This window comes from Coccinella septempunctata, chromosome 7 (genome assembly GCF_907165205.1).
Source record: "Coccinella septempunctata chromosome 7, icCocSept1.1, whole genome shotgun sequence".
Lineage (NCBI taxonomy): Eukaryota > Metazoa > Arthropoda > Insecta > Coleoptera > Coccinellidae > Coccinella > Coccinella septempunctata.
Genome location: NC_058195.1, coordinates 4813798 through 4832457, shown reverse-complemented (window position 1 = coordinate 4832457; position 18660 = coordinate 4813798). Strand labels below are relative to the sequence as shown.

Below are 18660 nucleotides of genomic sequence, written 5' to 3'. Positions count from 1 at the left end.
GTCTGCGCATGCTTGATAGATGAAGTATGAACCTTGCGACTGCGTATTCGTCTACCAACAGATTTCAACATGTGCAACTGGGCTTCATAGCCTTCATTTCGCTTGATTTTTGAATGAATTTGGATTTTTTTGCAGGTAACGCAATGGTGGAACATTTTTGGGGAAATAGAGTGTCTAGCTCTGATGATAGCATGTCTTTGCCATGACTTGGATCACAGAGGGACGAACAATTCATTCCAAATCAAGTGAGTCAACTATTCGAACCATTCCTACAGTTCAGAGCCTCCATTTACTAACAAATTGAAATTTCGAAATTGAAATCCATTTCATTGAATGTATTCTCAGCTCCATCGGAATTTTGTGAACCTCTTGTTTCCAAAATAAAAAATTTTTGGATGTATGCTGCGATGTCACAATCGTTCATAAAGATCTCTTGAAAGTTCCTTTGCTTGATGATGATGAGGATGATGATTAAATTTCAAGAGAAGGCTTCGGTTCAAGTTCAAGTAATTTTCTGCCATTGGAGAGGTAGATTTCATAACGAAATGTCTTCTGCTTCACAGATTTTTCCTTAATTCCTAGAATTTATGAGTACAAGTGAGATACTAAAGAAACTTCAGCTGACAACCAACCGAAAATTATCCATACTCCATTGTAATCTCACGTAATCATTAGGTTAAGTATGCTAAGGCATGTCAGCGAAAATTTCAACCCAATTAACCCTTCGCAGAGCTTCATCGCCCCTGGCACAGCTCTACTCGACCTCCACCATGGAGCACCACCACTTCGATCAGTGCATCATGATCTTAAACTCCCCGGGAAACCAGCTTCTGTCCAACATCTCGTCAGAGGAGTACTCCCGGGTTATAAGGGTGTTGGAAGAGGCGATTCTATCCACGGATCTCGCGATCTACTTCAGGAAGAGGGGTGCATTCTTCGCCGCTGTGAGGGAGGGGGCGTGCTGGCAAATGGACGAGAACAGGGAAATCATGAGGGCCATGCTGATGACCGTTTGCGACTTGTCGGCCATAACGAAGCCTTGGGAGGTGGAAAAAAGGGTTGCTGAGCTGGTATCGTCGGAGTTCTTCGAGCAGGGCGACATGGAGAGAGCGGAGCTCAACATTACACCTATTGTAAGTTATGTTTTTGTGGAATCAATAAGTTCTTTGAGAGATTTTCTCATAGTATGTGGAGGAGACAACCATATTTGTTTATTAAACGTTTACGAAACTATGGGCTAAAAAAGGCATCCCCCCTATATTTTCTGTAACTGAGAAGTGGGTCACTTATTTCTTGTCCTCTGTCGTATATTTTTTTCTTAATTTTTTCCTTCATTTTATCCAAGTTTTCATATCTCTTTCAGGATTTGATGAATAGGGAGAAAGAGGACCAATTACCCCTTATGCAAGTTGGTTTCATTGATTCCATTTGTTTACCAATATATGAGGTGAGTTAAAATTCCACAACTCTTACGCGACATATCAATGGGGTGTAATGAAGGTGCACTTTCTGTACACAAACAATTTCAATAGAGGTTCTCGATTTTCTACACTGTTTTCAACTCGAATCGCACGTTACAACCATTTTTTCAAGTGACCTGATGCAATTAATCAGACAGACTGGAATGTATCGAACGACTGAACCATTTTATAAACACTGTCAATGTTTATGTATAGTTTTTTGGCGTCCGGAGTCGCCTTTCACAGTCCCGTACTTAAAATTCAATGAAATTTTCTCGAAATTCCGGGGGTTATAGCTCGGCCAGCTTGAATATTTTAGAGCCAACTTTTTGGAAAAATGGCTTATTTTTATAACCTTCTTTCGAAAGAAGCCTTAACTTTTTAAAACACCCTCTATAACTCGTCCTTCAAAATTTTCGCTTGTTTTCTCTTCAATTTAAGTTTTCTCGACTTCAAGCTATAGTCATAAAAAGTTTATATATCTTTGAAATAAACAAATATTTCCTCAAAACTGTCTGAAAGCGCTATGTTCATGGTGTTATTCTGAACGTTAAGGTTTTAGTTGATGTTAGTCGTTTATTTCTAGGCGTTTGCCCTTCTTTCGGACAATTTAGAACCTCTGGTGGTGGGGGTGAAAAAAAATCGTGAAAAATGGATGGAAATCGCTATGGATCAGAGTCTCATAGCCATTGACGATGAGGAACGCAACAATAACGAGAATTCTCCCAAGTCGAATAACATGACTGACTCGAGTTCCGATGTTTCAGCTACAGAAAGTACAACCAACTGAGAAATAAAAGAATTGTATTAAAGTATGTACATAATTAACCATTAATTATTTATTGTTAGTTTTAGCGAAAAGACTTATGGATTTGAAGAATCTATGATGAAGATATTTTAGTCATATTTCCAAATAAATGAGAAATTGTTACTGAAATAAGATATACTATTAACATAACTTCGAAATTGTCTCTGAAGTAACGACGATCGCAAATAATTCAACAGCATTGACGCTTACTGTCTCTTTCTCTTCAACTATGGGCCTATATTATCCAGTTTTTCGTATTTCATCATTCCAATAAATGAGTAGAGCAGAAATTTCATATAGTTGTCTTCCACAAAAATAGTGAGACTCGATCTGATTGACATCTTCAAAAATTGTATTCGTTTACGGGTCTATAATGCACCAATATTTTATATGACATGTATAACTTAAGATTTTTGAAACAGACTCGAAAATGTTTTGGAATTCCAAATTAGAATACAGCTGCAATAAAAACTGATATTCAAAATTACAGTTTATAATAACTAATGAATAAAATCTATATTTGGGAATTCACAGCATGAAAAATTTCAAACCAAAGTTAAATCTACAAGGGTCTATTGAATTTACACAAAAAATCAATCTACCATTTAATATTACTCTTCAAAAGGCGAGAGGAAATTTGTAAATCTAGAACTATAAAAATATTGTAAATAACTGTCGCTTAATCAAGAAGTATATTATTTTTTGAAGTGATTGTTTGAGCAAGATTTGTATTTACAGTATTTATTTATTTTATTTATATATTTATAAGAGGTCTCAGATTTCATGAGTTTTATTTAAAAGCTCTCTTGTGTAAATATTTTAGATTATTTTATGTTGTGATAATTATATTTGTAGGAAATTTCAAAAATGCATTAATTGATCTTGTTGATTGATGAAATTGTAGAGTGATCAATAACAATGTGAACTAAGTGAATTAGTATTTTGGTTAATGCAAGTTTTGTTGAACCTAGTACAACCAAAGTGATTAGAAAACGAACTAACTTTTAGGTAAGAATATTTTTACAACTTTCAGTGTGATGTCCACTTTAGTTATAAGATTAAAGTTTTCTGATTTTGTTATTCGAACAGTAATATTGAGAAATAATATATTTATGATCTATTTTTTCTGATTTTTTTGTCATTCCAAACACGCGTCATCGAATAAAATCTACCGTATTTTCACACAACTAAAATATACCATCAACTATCCAGTTGAAATCATCATTTGGTGTAACTACTTGAAGGTAGTTAGGGTAGTAGAAGAAAATAGTTAAACCAACTTTCCACAAGCGTATCTCCCAGAAGAATCATCGTAGGATTAATGTGATAGATGTTCTAAAATTTTCACTTTTCTATCATTTAAATACGATCCCATTTTTGGCTATTAGTGGCTTAGTATCGAGTAAAAGAAAACACTTATCAGAATAATTCTATATAATATATATAATATTTACATAAAAAAATTTTACAAAAAAATAATTTATGGCGAATATTTAGAGACTGAATAATAATAAAATCACTGGGGTTCTGAGCTGAAATTGATATAAGCTAAAAAAAAACTCATTTCATAATAAAACTGAAAAGTTATTTATAAGGAAAACGCTGGATTTGCGCAAGTAGAGAAATTAACCGAAGCAGAAATGTTAGCACCCCAAAGAAATTGTGTATAATGAAATGAGATGGTAACTCAACTCTTCTATGAAATTTTAAGTGAATCAAACCTATTTTATATCGATCAACGCTTCTATTTCACTATCCAGAATCTCTCCTCAATTCAGTACTATATCAGTCGTTTCCATAAAACTTATATTTCTATAATATATAAACTCCTATTATATAAATATATATAAATTCTTTTTTATATATACAGATTAATACTCATGACGAGTCCTAGATATTCACATACCCCTCCATGATATGGTTCACTAAAAAATTGTTCCCAATACGTAGTTTTACTGGTGTGCTAAGAAAATTCATCAATGCACACAAAAAACAAAGTGCTCCCAGGTATAAATCATTTGTTTTACATCCAACCAGTGAAGAAATTATAACAATCTCACTACGAAAATATCGTATTTTTCCCACAAAACTGGATTTCATGGAGAACATTTTTCAGATATTGTGTAAAAATAAAGTAGGGCCCTAAATTTCTATAAATACCAACAAACTATCAGTTGAATGGAATTCTACTTGGAAAATAGATATATTACGAGTTTGGTGCGTTTCAAACTTTTGAGATAATTTGTAGAATTCAGCTAACGCACATTTCTTCTATAATTTATCAAATTAAACAAAAAAGTAAATTTCGTTCTCCTACAAAACAATAGGAAATTTCAACCAACAGGCAATAATAATCTAGGAAGTGACAAAATACATATCACACATTTTCCACTTTTAGGACACCTCTGGAGATCTTCAAACCTAACCTAACCTACATAAAATGATAAATGAAAAAATTAAAATTCTGATACTGGCACTTACCGAATAGTGTTCCAAAAAAAAAAAAATATATATTTACTAAAAATTTTTAAAAAAATCGCCATCACAGAACGAAATAATTAAAATACTTCTTTAATAGATCTGGAAAATATTGCACCACTCAAAAAAAAATAATTAAAAATTGTCCAGTGTAGATGGCGGCATGAATTGAAATCTCGAAAACAATTCAAACTTATAACAATCCTTCTTTAGAGACCAGTATGATAAAATGAACATTAAATTACTTTTATATATTGCCAAATTGACTGATAGGATGGCTTGAACTTCTGTAGATATTCTAAAAGTAAATCAATATCAATATATTGATTCAATTCCGCAAAGCCTTTCCTCCACTCTCCAAAAAAGAACTGAAAATCAAACGTCATTCAAAATTGTGATAAAATATCTGCAGAAGTACGATCCTACCCATTCACAATATTATTTCTCTACAAATGATCTACTTCTTGAAACTAGCTTTTTTCTGAATTTATTTCATTAATATTTGAAAATAATCAATATTTTTCCAGAGGAAACACTGAAATATAAATAACAGCAAAAATGTTCAAGAAATTCATCTATTATTTAAAAAAGATAACATGTATATTAAAAATAAAATACTGAAGAAGGAACGGTATAACTTTACTGACAGTCATTCTTGGTACCAGTATCATCTCCGACAAGCTCGTGGTTCATTAGTAGTATCAATTTTTTAATTATGAACTTTCTTCAAATATTTTGAGGAAAAATCTCAAAAATTAAATTATAAATATCAAAATGGAATAGCAAGTTCGCTTTTTATTCTATTTGTTTTCTTTATATTTCAGCTCTTCATTATCTTTTATTTTTCTACTCATTCGCTACATTTTGTTTATATTGTTGTTATATTTTGAAAGTAAGAATAAAGAGAATTATTATTAATACTTCTACTATTCTTCAGGCCACTGAGAAAAAAAAGTTATCTGTTGTTAAAAATATATAAAATAATCTAATTGAGTATTAGAACAACCAAGATCTGCTCAGTAGCATGCTCATTTTGTTAAATATAAAGTTTGCTTGAATGGCCTGAGTAGCTGAGGTCATATTTGAAGGAGGAAGAAGAAAATTCTATTTTCGAAAATCGATATATCCCAAACTAGAGCTCACAGGAACTGAGACAGGTGCCAATTGATTTTACATGAATAACTGCATGTAAAAAAAATTATAGACAAAATCAATCACTGTCCTTTCAGCAAAGTCTAGCCGAAAGAACTAATGTCCAATAAAAATTTTCGGAAAATTTAGAGACAATAGTACGAGTAATGTTAATAGGAGGCCAGGACATTACCGTTGGGTGCAGGCACTAAGACTGGGTGGCTTCCAGGTGGAGGCGGAGCATGCATCGTCAGATGTTGTGGTGGGGGTCCCTGCTGTTGTTGTTGTGAGACAATTGTTCCACCAGATGGCGGGCTAGTAGGCTGACCAACTTGCGGTATCTGAAGATTGGTAGACTGGCCTTGAGACTGGGGGTTCAAGGATTGGGATGAATTGAGCTGAGCATTATCGGAAGCATGTTTGCGTAGATGTCTCATCATGTTACCTGAAATGAAAGGTTTAAAATAAACGGTGATATCCTTGGAAACTTTCAACTTGTTAACTGCTGAAAATGAAGGTTATATTCGACTTACCCTTCTCGACAAACGTTTTTCCACAATCGGGACACACATGCGGCCTTTCAACACTATGTGATCTACGGTGAGAAACTAAGTGTCCTTTGCACATGAAATCCTTATCGCACAGATCACAACGGAACGGTCTGTCGGCCTGAGCACCCTTGTTATGCGACCTTTGATGGAACAGTAGATTACCCTTCAACGGGAAGGATTTTCCACACTCACCACAGGCAAAAGGCCTCTCTCCTGTATGAGATCGCATATGATTAATGAGATGTTCTTTTCTTGTGAAGGGTTTGGAGCATACATTGCAACAATGGGGAGTTTCTCCAGTATGTTGTCGAAGATGGTTCGTTAAATGTTCCTTTCTGGTAAATGTCTTCTGACAGAACTCGCAACGATGAGGAGACTCCCCTGAAACATGAACAATTCAATGAAATGAAAAAGAAATCAACGTTCATTTCCAATAATCCACTTGGTTTCTGTACGTTCATGTTCTGCAACCGTTAAAGTTTGGTTAAATGAAGAAATTCATTCACGAGTTGACAATCTCTGTGTTAAAAGACGTAAGGACCAAATATGTTTCATCACAAAATTTCACATCGCTCTTTTCAGAATATCTCACCTGTATGAATCCTCACGTGATTGGTTAGATGCTCTTTCCTCGTGAAAGATTTGGAACAAAAGTGACACCTATGAGGTGATTCACCTGTATGCTGCCTGACGTGATTGTTCAGATGTTCTTTTCTGGTAAAAGATTTGGTGCAGAAAGTACATTTATGAGGGGATTCCCCCGTATGTTGCCTAACGTGATTCACCAGATGATCCTTCCTTGTGAAGGCTTTCGGACAATAGCTACACCTGAAGGGTGTTTCACCAGTGTGTTGCCTGACGTGATTAATGAGATGTTCCTTTCTGGTGAAAGATTTCGAACAGAAGCCACAACGATGAGGAGATTCACCTAAATTGAAAGAAAAGAGTAGTCATTTTATCTATCGATGCACATTTTAGTTTGTGCTCATTTTTACACCAACCTGTATGTTGTCTAACGTGGTTCAGAAGGTGCTCCTTTCTGGTGAAAGTCTTCGAACAGAAATCGCATCGGTGAGGAGTTTCCCCGGTGTGCCACATGATGTGATTCGTAAAGTGCTCCTTCCGAGTGAATGACTTCCCACATATTTCACATCTGAATGGAGTGTCGTTCGTATGAGACCTCATGTGATTGGCCAGATGCTCTTTTCTAGTGTACTTCTTATTGCATATACTGCACTGGTGTGGGGTTTCTCCGGTATGCCACATAACGTGGTTCATAAAGTGTTCCTTTCTCGTGAAAGATTTCTTGCATATCTCACACCTATGGGGTGTTTCGCCTGTATGCTTTCTAACGTGATTCACCATATGCTCTTTTCTCGTGAATGTTTTAGCACAAAATTGGCATCGATAGGGAGTTTCACCGGTATGGCACCTGCAAACAAAAACCTTTCACCTTTTTCACAATGAATAACTTGAAATAAAATTAATCCCATGCATTTTTTTCAAGTTTCTTCTCAGAATTGGGAGAAAAAAACTTACCTTGTATGATTCTCTAAATGCTCCTTCCTTGCGAACGATTTTCCACAAATCGAACAGTTGTAGGGTTTATCAGTAGAATGCCTTTTCATATGGCGTTCAAGAGATTGATTGTTGGCGAACACATGAAAACAAACGGAACATGTGAACATGCTACCGCCCAAATGACACTTGCCATGTCTTGTTAGCTCCTGAGCATTCGAAAAAGCCTTACCGCATACTTGGCAGGTGAAAGGTTTCCTCTCAGTGTGATAACGCCTGAAAAAAGGATAAAGAGTGATGATAATAAGAAAGGCCGGGCGGACATGCAGAAAAAAATTAAAATTGCCAGTTAGAACTGTCAATTATCTATAATTGTCAGTTAGAACTGTCAATTATGTATAATTGTCAGTTAAAATTGTCAATTATGTATAATTGTCAGTTAAAACTGTCAATTATGTATAATTGTCAGTTAAAACTGTCAATTATGTATAAATGCCAGTTTAAAATGACAATTGTCAGTTTGAACTGTCAATTATGTTCAAACTGACAATTATAATAGTTTTTTAGTCTTCACAACTTACCTATGTACAATCAATTGATATCTGAATTGAAACATCTTTCCACACAAATCACAAACATTACTACTATTGATGATACTTGGTGCGTTTTCGATGTTATTACTTGTTGAGGCTTCCTGTTCATCCTTGGTTTGAACAGGTACATTAGAGGCCTGATTCTGCATCCCCACATTGGTCCCCGTGCTTTGTATTATCCCTTGAGCATTACCTGTCGATAGCTCACCCTGTAGTTTTCCAAAAACTTCATGATATGCAAGTAGTTGGTTCAAATCGTCTACGTTAACCTATTAAAATTAGACTTTTTAATGAACCGAAGATACAAGATGACAACATTGTCTACCTTGTACATGTTTTGTACCATCTCAACACCCAATGTTTTCACTAATTCTTGCTCCTGAACATTGGCGGATATCTTCAAAATTGATCCATCTGGAGTTCTTACATCCATGAGGTTTTCTTTTAGGTTATGAAGTCCAAATTGAGGAGGCAACACTTTGTTGCAGTTCTGCTGCTGCGATTGGTTCTTTTCGTCTTTCACTATATGAAGATTTTCATTCATATGGACATCGTTATTGGAATGATTTTGATTGTTCTCAACAGAATTTTCTAGACGTACCTAAATATAATAAGATGTAAATGTGTGCCTGAGATTAAGTACAGAAGACCCTACCACGTTATCTAAAACTTGTTGAACTTGATGCTGTAATTGTTGTACAGTAAGCGCCTGGTGGTTTATATGATGATTTTCGTTGATGTGGAGTTGCGCTTGCGCGTGGGCATGCGCCTGGGCGATATGATTTGCTATCGCTTCCTTGTGTTCTTTGTTATCTTCTATAACAGACACCAAATTATCTTGAACCTGAACTTGTACCATGTTTTGCTGCTGTGAATGTTGAGTGTGGGAAGAATGAGTCGGATGTTGAGACATCTAAGGAAAAGATTTTTACAGTTAGAAAAATATTAAAAATTGACAAGACGTTAATCATACTAACCTCTCTAATTTGATTTTGCTGGTTTGACATATTCTCAGACTGCTGCTGCTGCTGCTGGGAGTGGTGGGATAGTGACGTATGATTATGTTGACTGTCTAAATGCATATTACCAGCTGGAAGGGCCAAATTGGTAACACCCTGAGATGTGGAAATACTGACTGGGATTTGTGAGTGTTGAGGTAATAATAGAGGCTCTGTTGGCATGAGCCCGTGTTGAGACAACATGGCTTCCTGAAAAAAATTGATTGTTTAATTCAAGGTTAATCAATTAAGTTGCAGTTTTGCCAACTCACCTGGCTTAATTTTTGTCCATCTCTTCCTAATGTGCCATAAACTGAAACCTGGGGTATAGGAGCAGTTAGAAGATTAGTCAATACCCAATACTTGGCCACACTAGCGCTCAAAGCAACAGTATTTAGTGCTGTGGTGTTGACTCGTAAGTCAGTGGGTATTGTTGAAGATGGTAACGATCTCTCAACCTGAAAACAGTATTTCCTAGAATACATGGCTCAAAGTTTTAGATTATCTTCATTTTTCTGGTGATGCAAGACAGAAATTGTGATTTCTCACATTGGAGGTACAATGAATTAATAATTTGTCTTAAAACCTGATGGTGGTGGTATCCCCTAGATAATCATGTGAAGAAAAAAATATAAAACGAAATAAAATATTTTTTATTGCATTTATTTATTCAACCTAGTGAAATCATAAAACATATCTACATATATATTGAAAATACAGTAGAAATTAAAAAGATTTATTGTAAATGATGAACCTTCCACAGAACTTCTCAGATTTCCAGGTCAGAGTAGTATTTCTTGTATATTTACATTATTGTAATTTTTTTTTAACGAATCAGTAACTCCATAAAAATATTTCCAAAAAAATATTGATCATTTCAATATATTACTTACTTACAATATATTTATCATGTATCAATGACTTGAAACAGTATTGAGTTTCACTTAATAATATTAAGGATATAATGCAACATTTTATGCGGAAATAATATCCATTGCTGAATCTCAACTGATTATTTTCAAGACTAAGTAAACACATTACACCTGTTCCCCAAAATAAATCTGGTAGGATCTGTCACACACAATTAAGCTCAAGCAAACAGGATTAGGAGAGAAGTAAATGAGAAATATCTAATTAAATAACTAGACAATACTCGATTTAAAATATTGAGCTGAAAAAATAAATGAATCGAAATGAAGAGAGTAAGTATTTCTTCCAAATACCTTTCAATTTACAGAAACTGATGTTAATTAAAAGTGTAAAGTTAAATGAGTATTAAATTAGTGGTATTTCGTGGATAAATCTATTTTACATGCACTAGCTACGCAAAAATATTGGCAGAGTAAGTAAGTACAGAATATTTTCGAGCAGAAAAACAATACAGCCAAAATTATTTTTTCATTTTAGTTTCTAGAGTACAACGAAAATAAAACAATAATCGACATTTAAACATTTCTTACCTCGGAGTTGTTAGAATTATGAGTCCCATTATTTAAAGGATTGTTCTCACTTGTATTCATAATGAAAATAAAATAATAAAGCTAAACAATCATGTTCCATTCAAAAAAAAAAGTTAAAAAATTCAAAAGGGGTAAAGTTTTGAATAACACGAAAGAACAATATCCCCTGTCATTTCGAACAAAGACCAGGGGGACGCGGAGGAAGCCATTGCAAATATCGAATCAAATTTTACCATTTTCACATAATTCCTAGCTTCGATTCGCAAAATTGTTATCATAAGACAGTTAAAGATAATCTACAATAGTATATTCAGCGCTTATCAACTAATTATTTACATAATTTCACTATTATTTCATATAAAATTCAGCACGGACGCGGGGAGCAGCAAACAATAAACAGAAGTAAAGCAACATGGCCGAAAATGAATTCAACTGAAATGCGTCATAATATAAACATCATTAACTTTGATTTTATTGTGTTTTCGACTTGTATTCTTATTCGGATGAGATCTTGGGCCAATTAGAAAATCAAAAAAAATACGAGCGAAACATTTATAGTCCCTTCTTCCAAGAAATTTTTGTTTGAAATTTGAAATAAAATCCTCGCTCCACTCTTCAGGACCGCCCACCTGCGTGGACATTGACAGCTCGAGAGCGGTCCATTTAAATTTACAATTTACAAATAATAAAACAATTGATAGTCCTTTTAATGACAGTTATTCTGCAAAGGTGATTTAAATCCACCATCTTTGTTATATTTACAAATTGTCATTTAATTCGATTTCGATGACCAGTCGAATTAAAAGGTATTTATACACTGTTATTTGAATATTTTCGGTTGAATATGAAAATTTGGTGTTGGTTAAAAGGTGATATCACAGCTTGAAGACGGCTGTGGTAAAGGTAAAGGGAAAGGAATAATTTCTTGCATTGTAAATATACTTTATTTTGAACAACAGTATATAATGATAGATATAATGAGTACAGTAAGTTGAGCTTTTACTGGAGACGAAGTAAAACCACATGAATTATATTTTATATGATTTAATATTATCTATCACCAACTTGTTTGTTGTTGGTTTGGATATTGGGTTGATTGAAGTGTTCTTTAATCAATAGTTTTTGTGATAATTCGAATGGATTCCATTGTATCATAAATAGGATTGCAACTGAAGTTTACTTCAAAAGAGGTGTACAAAATCCCCAATAAATAACGCTTTCTCAGGTAAAATGAATCAAACACCAGTAAATTTTAAGTATGTCTATAATTAACAATAATCTTTACTTCAAATATCTGCAAATTTTTTTCATCGATAAGGCATTTTCAGTCTTCTATTCTTCAATAGCCTCTTCAATCTCACCATCATCCTTATCCGGAGGAGTAACTTTAGCTAAAGACGGAACAAGAACAGAAACAGGTACATTCAGTCCTTTGGCCAAAGCCTCCAGAAGTTCTTTATTCAAGTAGTATGTGATCGTATTGTTAGAAGAGGCATTGAGAACTTGCTTGAATTCGTCGAAAAGTTGTTTTGCACCCAAGAAGTTTGAACTTTTCATATTGTGGTAAATCATTTGAGCGTATATATCACCTCTTCTAACTGCAGCCTCCAAATCTTCAGCTTCCAGTTCTAACAGTTGCCGGCATTGTGTCAAACCTTAAAAAAAGTGTTGAAATAAATTAATTCAGAAACGGAAAAACAGTTCTGACCTGTTTGAACGTCACCCCGTTCAAAGATCTTCTTTATATCCACAAATCTTTTTATGATTGCACTCCTCCGTTTTATGACCTCTGTTATTCGCTCATGTTGTTTGGGATCTTTTGGAGCGGTTATTTTTGCGAGACAAGCACCGGCTTCCATGAAGGCTTCATAGGCTTTTTCGTAATTCTGAAATTCATCGATCTCCACCTGAAATGATTTACAAATCAAAATCTTGTCGCATGAACTACGTTTGAAGTGATTACTTGAGCGCAAGCCACATAAAAATTAGCTAATAATGCAAAGGCCTTAGCCTTTGAGTAGAAGGTTATGATGTTTCTGAGAATTTCAGGATCATTTTGCCAATCCACGGTCTGTAAATAATTAGCAGCCATTATATAGACTTCCTTCTTTCTTGAAACTGTTGCGAAGAATATGATCCTGTCGGTATCTCCTGATTTTAAGAGAGCTTTCATTGCTCTTATCTGAAAATATGCCATTTATTTCAACACAACATTAAAAATCACACTGGGACTTTGAAACTCTTCAATTACCTTGTCTCCAGACTGCGTGAACTTTTGTGCAGCCAGATGATAGCTCCCTTGCTGCATCAAACTTTCGGCTAATACCTCGAGTATCTGATTTCTGCTGTCCTCATCCAATTGATCCTTCTCTGGAGTCAATTTTGTTGCCAAATCCTCAGTGAGCTGCACATTACGTTCAGTACAGATAGCAATGGCTTCTTGAAACTGAAATAATAAAAAAGGTAAACTTTTATTTAAACAGCCGGAGAATGATTTAAACCTTTTTTCCAATAGCTAAAAGATCCACCGCTTTATCAAACTGTTCATTATTAACAAAGTAATCTGCACACTTCTGAACCAGGGCGGGATCGGAATCAGCATCTAGATCAGTAGCTATTTGTTGCAAAATATCGTATTGGTTGGATTTGAATGCTAGGTCTAACGCCTTGTGCAACATTCCTGCTCTGTGATAAAGGACTACTGCTTTTTCCAAGTTGTCAATCTCTTCGAAATATCTCGCGCATTCGATTTTTTCGCTATTAGAGCAAACCAGCCCAATGTTCCACAATTCATCGGCCATATGGTTTTCTCGGCATAAACGAATAGCATTGCCTAAAAAAATATCTCGATACTTTATTGATTCCATTTGTGTTTTAAAACAGTAATGATTGATTATAATACATATTTTATTCTTTAACTGATGGATTTAGTAATCGACTAACTGTAGGCGCTTGCTTTTATGAAGAAGTTGATGGCGTTTTCGTTGTTGCCAACTGTTTCATAGTGTCGAGCCATATGGTATAAAGCTGCTTTATCTGAAGACTGTTTCGCTAGTTCTGCAGCCTTTGATTCTTCACCCAAATAGCACAAAACACGAACTTGGGAGTATATTTCGTTTGCTTTAGAGTAGATTTTTAATGCTGTCGGCATATCTCCTTGAGACTCTATGTATTTTCCCCACCACTTCAGTAGCTCTCTAAAAAGTATAAGGATATCAAGTTCATTTGTCGGAACCACAATGCTTTGAAATAAGCAGATTACTTTACCCAAATCTTTATCAACTCGATAAACTTACGGATCGTTGGTTTTGGTCATATAGTTTTGAAGCTCTTCAGGCTGGTCTACCAGCATCCTGGGAACCTCAACTCTATGAGTATTGGCCTTTTCGTATTTGGCTGCAGCCTCCTTGAAATCGCAAGCTAGTTCGAGAGACTTTGCCCACATGTGCTCTGTATTTCTCAAATGAATTCTATCTTTTGTCGAAGCGACGGAATATGCCAACTCCATTTTATCCTGATCTTGATATAGTTGATTCAGCAAATCATATCTTTCGCATTGTTTGTAAAGGAGTTCAGCTTCATCCTGGGTTCAACAACAAATTGTGACAAATTTACAAGTTTGATGTGCTTCTATTATGGTATCTACTCACTAGCATTCCCAGTTCGATAGCTAACACTGCAACTTGAGCTTCAATAGGCAAACTCGAGTCTGCCATGGCTAATCTCAAGTTTCTTGCTGCTTTGGCATTTCCCATATGACCCAAACAAACTCCAGCGACATCTAATCTCCTGGTTTTTACACACATTCTTGCCAAGCTATTCCAAACTCCCGAACTTTGCACCAGTTTGATCGATTTGAATGCTGCATCCATATTACCTGGATTTTCGGATAACGATATAAAGAACTTTCAATAGGTCAACAATATTGCTCACCTAAACTGAGATAATAACTGAAATCTAAAACCGCTTCTTTAGTTATCTTGTCGCATTTTTCTAATCCAACAAAATCGCTCAATACTTCTTTGATCAGGGCAAGTTTTTCCAAAACAACGATATAAGGTGTTGAGAGTGCTATTAGTCTCGATTCTACATCCATCGCTTGTATATCATGCATTTTGATACCAGTTTCAGACGAGACGAATATGGTGATGATAATATGGTCTTCATCCTGCAGTGATTTTTTATGTTCTGTTCCTAAAAGATCAACAAAAATCTAAGATAAAAATCGAAATGATAAGGTTACGAAGGCTTCATTCTAGTCAGATTAAATTGCAAATAAGGATATTGAAAGTTAGCAAAAGAACATGCACTAAAAGTTAACAACTACCAACTAAGTGAAGTGCCATTACATAGTTCAAAGTGACCGATCCATTCAGTGAAACCCATCAGAAGTGTAGAATAGTAATTTGAAATAATCACCAGTCTTCTTGGGTTTTTTCTTCGTCGATCCATACTTGAGCCTCTTAGCATTACAAACGAGTAGTCTTGGGTCATTCCTATCCCAAAATAACGACAATGGTATTCGATTCTGGCAAATTTCTGCATAACTGGAGTTTACCTTGTCTTCACTCATTTTTCTTGGAGACTCGTCTCCTTCATCATTATCTGACAACTCATTTTCGTGGAAAGATTTACGAAAGTCATAGTCGAACAAGGTGTTACTGTCTATATCCCAAATGTATAGTTTTCCATCTGGTATGAGATTCGTACCAGCCAAGGTCATGGCAACTTGGGTACCCTTGGAATTACATTTAGCTTGAATAATCTCGCCGAAATCTGATGTGATATCCATCAGATTTTGTGCAGGGATCAGAAGTTTTGGTTGGGTATCAGATAAGTCATATATTTTGAGATATCCCTCTAATGTGAAAACTGTGAGGTAATTAGAGTTCACATCAATACCTGAAAACATAAAATCAGCAAAATATCCAAAGAATTGAACAGGGAAGAAATTACCAATGGCTTCACCCTCCGAAGAATTGTTTAAAATATTGTGCACAATATTTCCAGATAAATCTCTGATGGAAACTCCTTTTTGTGTAAGAATGATAATATTGGCATCGTAGATTATGATAAAGTCATTGTCGCAGTTGAATCCTGACAGTTTTTCAATTGAAAAATCACAGACCTGAGACTTTTCAGAGGCCTTAGAGGTAGAAATTGAATTTTCCTCCCATGTTATCTTGAAAGACGAGACGATTCTACCGTTGGTGCATACTAAATTTTTTTCGCTTATAGACATGTCCGTTACTTGATGCTGAAATCACAATATTTTAAAAATTCAAGGTGTTGAAACATTTTTTCATAATGAATTCAGGCGAGATATTAGTGAAATTCAATATCCCATTATAACTTTACCTCAACAGAAAGCAAGTAATCTCCTTTTTCTGACTCTAACAGCACCTGGGAAGCCGTCTTTTGTGTGGCCCAGATTCTAGGGGAGAAAGCTGTTCCAATATCCTGTTCCTTCATTATGTACACAGAAGTTACACAATTCACACATAATAAGGGCAGTTTGAGTTGAACGGATCCCCAGACCAAATGTTTTACAGTGCCCCCAATATTATTGATGTTGTTCAACTCCCAAAGTCCCTCGTTAGCATCATTATCTACTGTTATTTGCTTTTTAGTCCAGAAAAAAATCCTCCCCAAGTTCGTCCCAGCGCAAATGGTTTGGTTCAACTTGCAATAGGAAATGCAACAAAAATTCTCATTGGTAGATCGCGTTTTCTCCTCATTCACGTAAAGTTTCATGGTAGTTGGCATTATGAAGTTATCATTTGTTTCAAAGTTCCAAATCCTCACTGTTAAGTCACCTGTGAAGTTTCCTCAATGATTATTCAATATTTTACAATGGTGCTGATGAATAAATTGTTAAGGTGTTTTACCCTAAGGGATTTGATTTTACCTGTTAAAATTGCCAGGGAATCACCACTAGCCCATGTGATTCGTTGACTAAAATCACTGCGACCTTGAATTTTACCATTTAGTTTGACCTTAGCTACTTCTGTGAGGTTGCCTTGATGATCCACAGAAAAATGCCCAATGGTCAGACCTTCCATCATGACCACCACCACATCTTTGGAGTGATGATATAGGACATTTGTTAATGGTACACCCTCTGTATTCAATACTTCTGAACATGAACCACTGCTGTTCACGTAATATAGAGACCCTACAGAAACATATATGATGTCAAGTTCGTCAACTTTCCAAGCTGCACTGAGCATTCATGTTTGGTAATCCCGATACTTACCAACTTGTGTTCCAACAAAAAAACATGTATTGTCTGAACCCTCCTGAACTCTGAACTTTCTTGCTGTTGTTTTCGGCCTCCAGTTACTGAAGATATCCAGAGCTTGTTCGTCCCCATTTACAGCTGCTTTTGCTAATCCTTTAACATCAAATTCTGGGTGCTTTATGGTCATTCGAAAAGTGACATGTGTGATGCATTCTTTTAGATCAAGATGAAAGACTGTAGCAACATGACCCTTATTATCCACCTTCCAACCCACTAATGAACCACTCTAAAAATGTTTAGGCTAGATAGATTTAAATTTATCGGAGGTGTTTCGGTCTTTCTATTAAAAAAAGAGAACTACATTCCCTCAAACAATATTGAGTTATGATTATAAAAACTAGTAGCATGGAAACATAATTTAAAATATATGTTCCTTATGTAAGCAAGAAATTAAAAGAAATTGTGGAAGCGTGTCATATATTAATGTGTAAACATCTTACAGAGTCACAAGATATCAATCGACCTCCTTTCTCACTGTACTCCACATGTGTAAGGGGTGATTTGTGAAGACCGGTTAAGTTTAAGAAGTCATTTTCTGATTCATTCCAAATTTTGAGTTCACCGTTCTCCCAGCCAGTGGCTAGACTGATTATCTCTGGATGCCAGGAGAAAGAAGTAATTTGGTAGTTACGATGGTATGGGTAGTTATCTTGTTTGAGCGAATCACCCTGTAAATAAATAAGATGTGATGCTATAGAGCCCCCTTATCTTCTGATGAAGATTCTCTCACCAATTCATCGAACACTGTTACAAACCCTCCTTTCTCTTGTGAAAAACTTGCAACTGCTAGGAATGGGGCATTAGGGTGCCATTTAACGTTCAAGCTTATTGAACTCAGTTCGCCTGATCTCAAAGCATTTTCGAAATAAAGAGTCATTGTGATATTACAGAAATATTATGATTTTTCCAGGGAGTAACAAGAGCTCAGTATCATTCAAATTAGTTCTCTTTGTTGTTGTTTGTTATTGTTGTCATGTTGTGGTTGGGTTGCCAGAGCAACATCACCAACACTCAACACTGTCAAGAGTGTCAAGTGTCAAAAATTGGAGGTTAAATTAAAGCTACAGCAGGGCCGGCTGCAGCCGAGTTCAATTTCATTATTGAATCGTTGATTGAAGTATTACAAGTATTACAATACTTCAATCAACGATTGAGTTGATATGTGAATGGAATTGTGCTGTACATAATTGGGTTGTGTATGAAATCAAGAACAGAGCAGAGGGGCAAGACTAATGCTCTTCTTATCCCTTCATTTCAGCATTTCGTTGGACCTGGGGGTCTTCATCTCCCCTCCTGAACATTTAGAGACAAGATAGCGTTAGCACCCAGCAGAGATCTCAACAACATAATAACCGAGTGCGT

General features: G+C 35.4%; 3 protein-coding genes across 9 annotated transcripts in view; 1 reads left to right on the top strand and 2 right to left on the bottom strand.

The window, feature by feature from the left end:
- Nucleotides 1-3390, top strand: part of LOC123316289 (dual 3',5'-cyclic-AMP and -GMP phosphodiesterase 11) — a 131678-nt gene extending 128288 nt beyond the window's left edge. For all 5 annotated transcript variants that reach the window (XM_044902282.1, XM_044902283.1, XM_044902285.1 and 2 more), the window contains 4 exons: nucleotides 136-245; nucleotides 731-1133; nucleotides 1364-1447; nucleotides 2047-3390. In XM_044902282.1, coding sequence (XP_044758217.1) covers nucleotides 136-245; nucleotides 731-1133; nucleotides 1364-1447; nucleotides 2047-2250 — 801 coding nt within the window. In that variant the 3' untranslated portion in view covers nucleotides 2251-3390. The remainder of the gene's footprint in view (nucleotides 1-135; nucleotides 246-730; nucleotides 1134-1363; nucleotides 1448-2046) is intronic.
- A 2372-nt stretch (nucleotides 3391-5762) lies between these two features.
- Nucleotides 5763-11422, bottom strand: LOC123316606 (zinc finger protein 271-like). 3 transcript variants are annotated; one of them, XM_044902772.1, is made up of 11 exons: nucleotides 10998-11422; nucleotides 9810-9995; nucleotides 9517-9747; nucleotides 9198-9452; nucleotides 8865-9140; nucleotides 8528-8808; nucleotides 7968-8222; nucleotides 7430-7860; nucleotides 7021-7356; nucleotides 6411-6809; nucleotides 5763-6322 (listed from the first exon to the last, which is right to left on the bottom strand). In XM_044902772.1, exons 1-11 carry the CDS (start codon nucleotides 11055-11057, stop codon nucleotides 6048-6050), a joined length of 2985 nt encoding a protein of 994 aa, XP_044758707.1. In that variant the 5' UTR covers nucleotides 11058-11422; the 3' UTR covers nucleotides 5763-6047. The 3 variants fall into 3 exon arrangements, with proteins under 3 accessions (XP_044758707.1, XP_044758706.1, XP_044758708.1); XM_044902771.1 differs by having other exon boundaries at nucleotides 9195-9452; nucleotides 10998-11421; XM_044902773.1 differs by lacking the exon at nucleotides 5763-6322 and having other exon boundaries at nucleotides 6453-6641; nucleotides 6703-6809; nucleotides 9195-9452.
- Nucleotides 11423-12243: 821 nt separating this feature from the next.
- LOC123317225 (intraflagellar transport protein 140 homolog) lies at nucleotides 12244-18314 on the bottom strand. Its single transcript, XM_044903642.1, has 16 exons — nucleotides 18029-18314; nucleotides 17739-17966; nucleotides 17254-17524; nucleotides 16906-17172; nucleotides 16356-16813; nucleotides 15954-16254; nucleotides 15417-15899; nucleotides 14931-15191; nucleotides 14648-14874; nucleotides 14294-14580; nucleotides 13941-14194; nucleotides 13499-13830; nucleotides 13249-13443; nucleotides 12961-13179; nucleotides 12706-12904; nucleotides 12244-12652 (listed from the first exon to the last, which is right to left on the bottom strand). Exons 1-16 carry the CDS (start codon nucleotides 18173-18175, stop codon nucleotides 12330-12332), a joined length of 4452 nt encoding a protein of 1483 aa, XP_044759577.1. The 5' UTR covers nucleotides 18176-18314; the 3' UTR covers nucleotides 12244-12329.
- Between the last annotated feature and the right edge of the window lie 346 nt (nucleotides 18315-18660).

Bases quoted from the DNA above. Each gene is read 5' to 3' on its own strand.
- LOC123316606 (XM_044902771.1), bottom strand. From the start codon at position 11,057: ATGAATACAAGTGAGAACAATCCTTTAAATAATGGGACTCATAATTCT. The intron at 9,453-9,516 runs GTTAGTATGATT...TCTTTTCCTTAG, and splicing joins AGCAAAATCAAATTAGAGAG to ATGTCTCAACATCCGACTCA. The intron at 7,357-7,429 runs GTTGGTGTAAAA...CTTTCAATTTAG, and splicing joins CCACGTTAGACAACATACAG to GTGAATCTCCTCATCGTTGT.
- LOC123317225 (XM_044903642.1), bottom strand. From the start codon at position 18,175: ATGACTCTTTATTTCGAAAATGCTTTGAGATCAGGCGAACTGAGTTCA. The intron at 14,195-14,293 runs GTAAGTTTATCG...TATACTTTTTAG, and splicing joins ATGACCAAAACCAACGATCC to AGAGCTACTGAAGTGGTGGG. The intron at 13,180-13,248 runs GTAATTGAAGAG...GCATATTTTCAG, and splicing joins TCACGCAGTCTGGAGACAAG to ATAAGAGCAATGAAAGCTCT.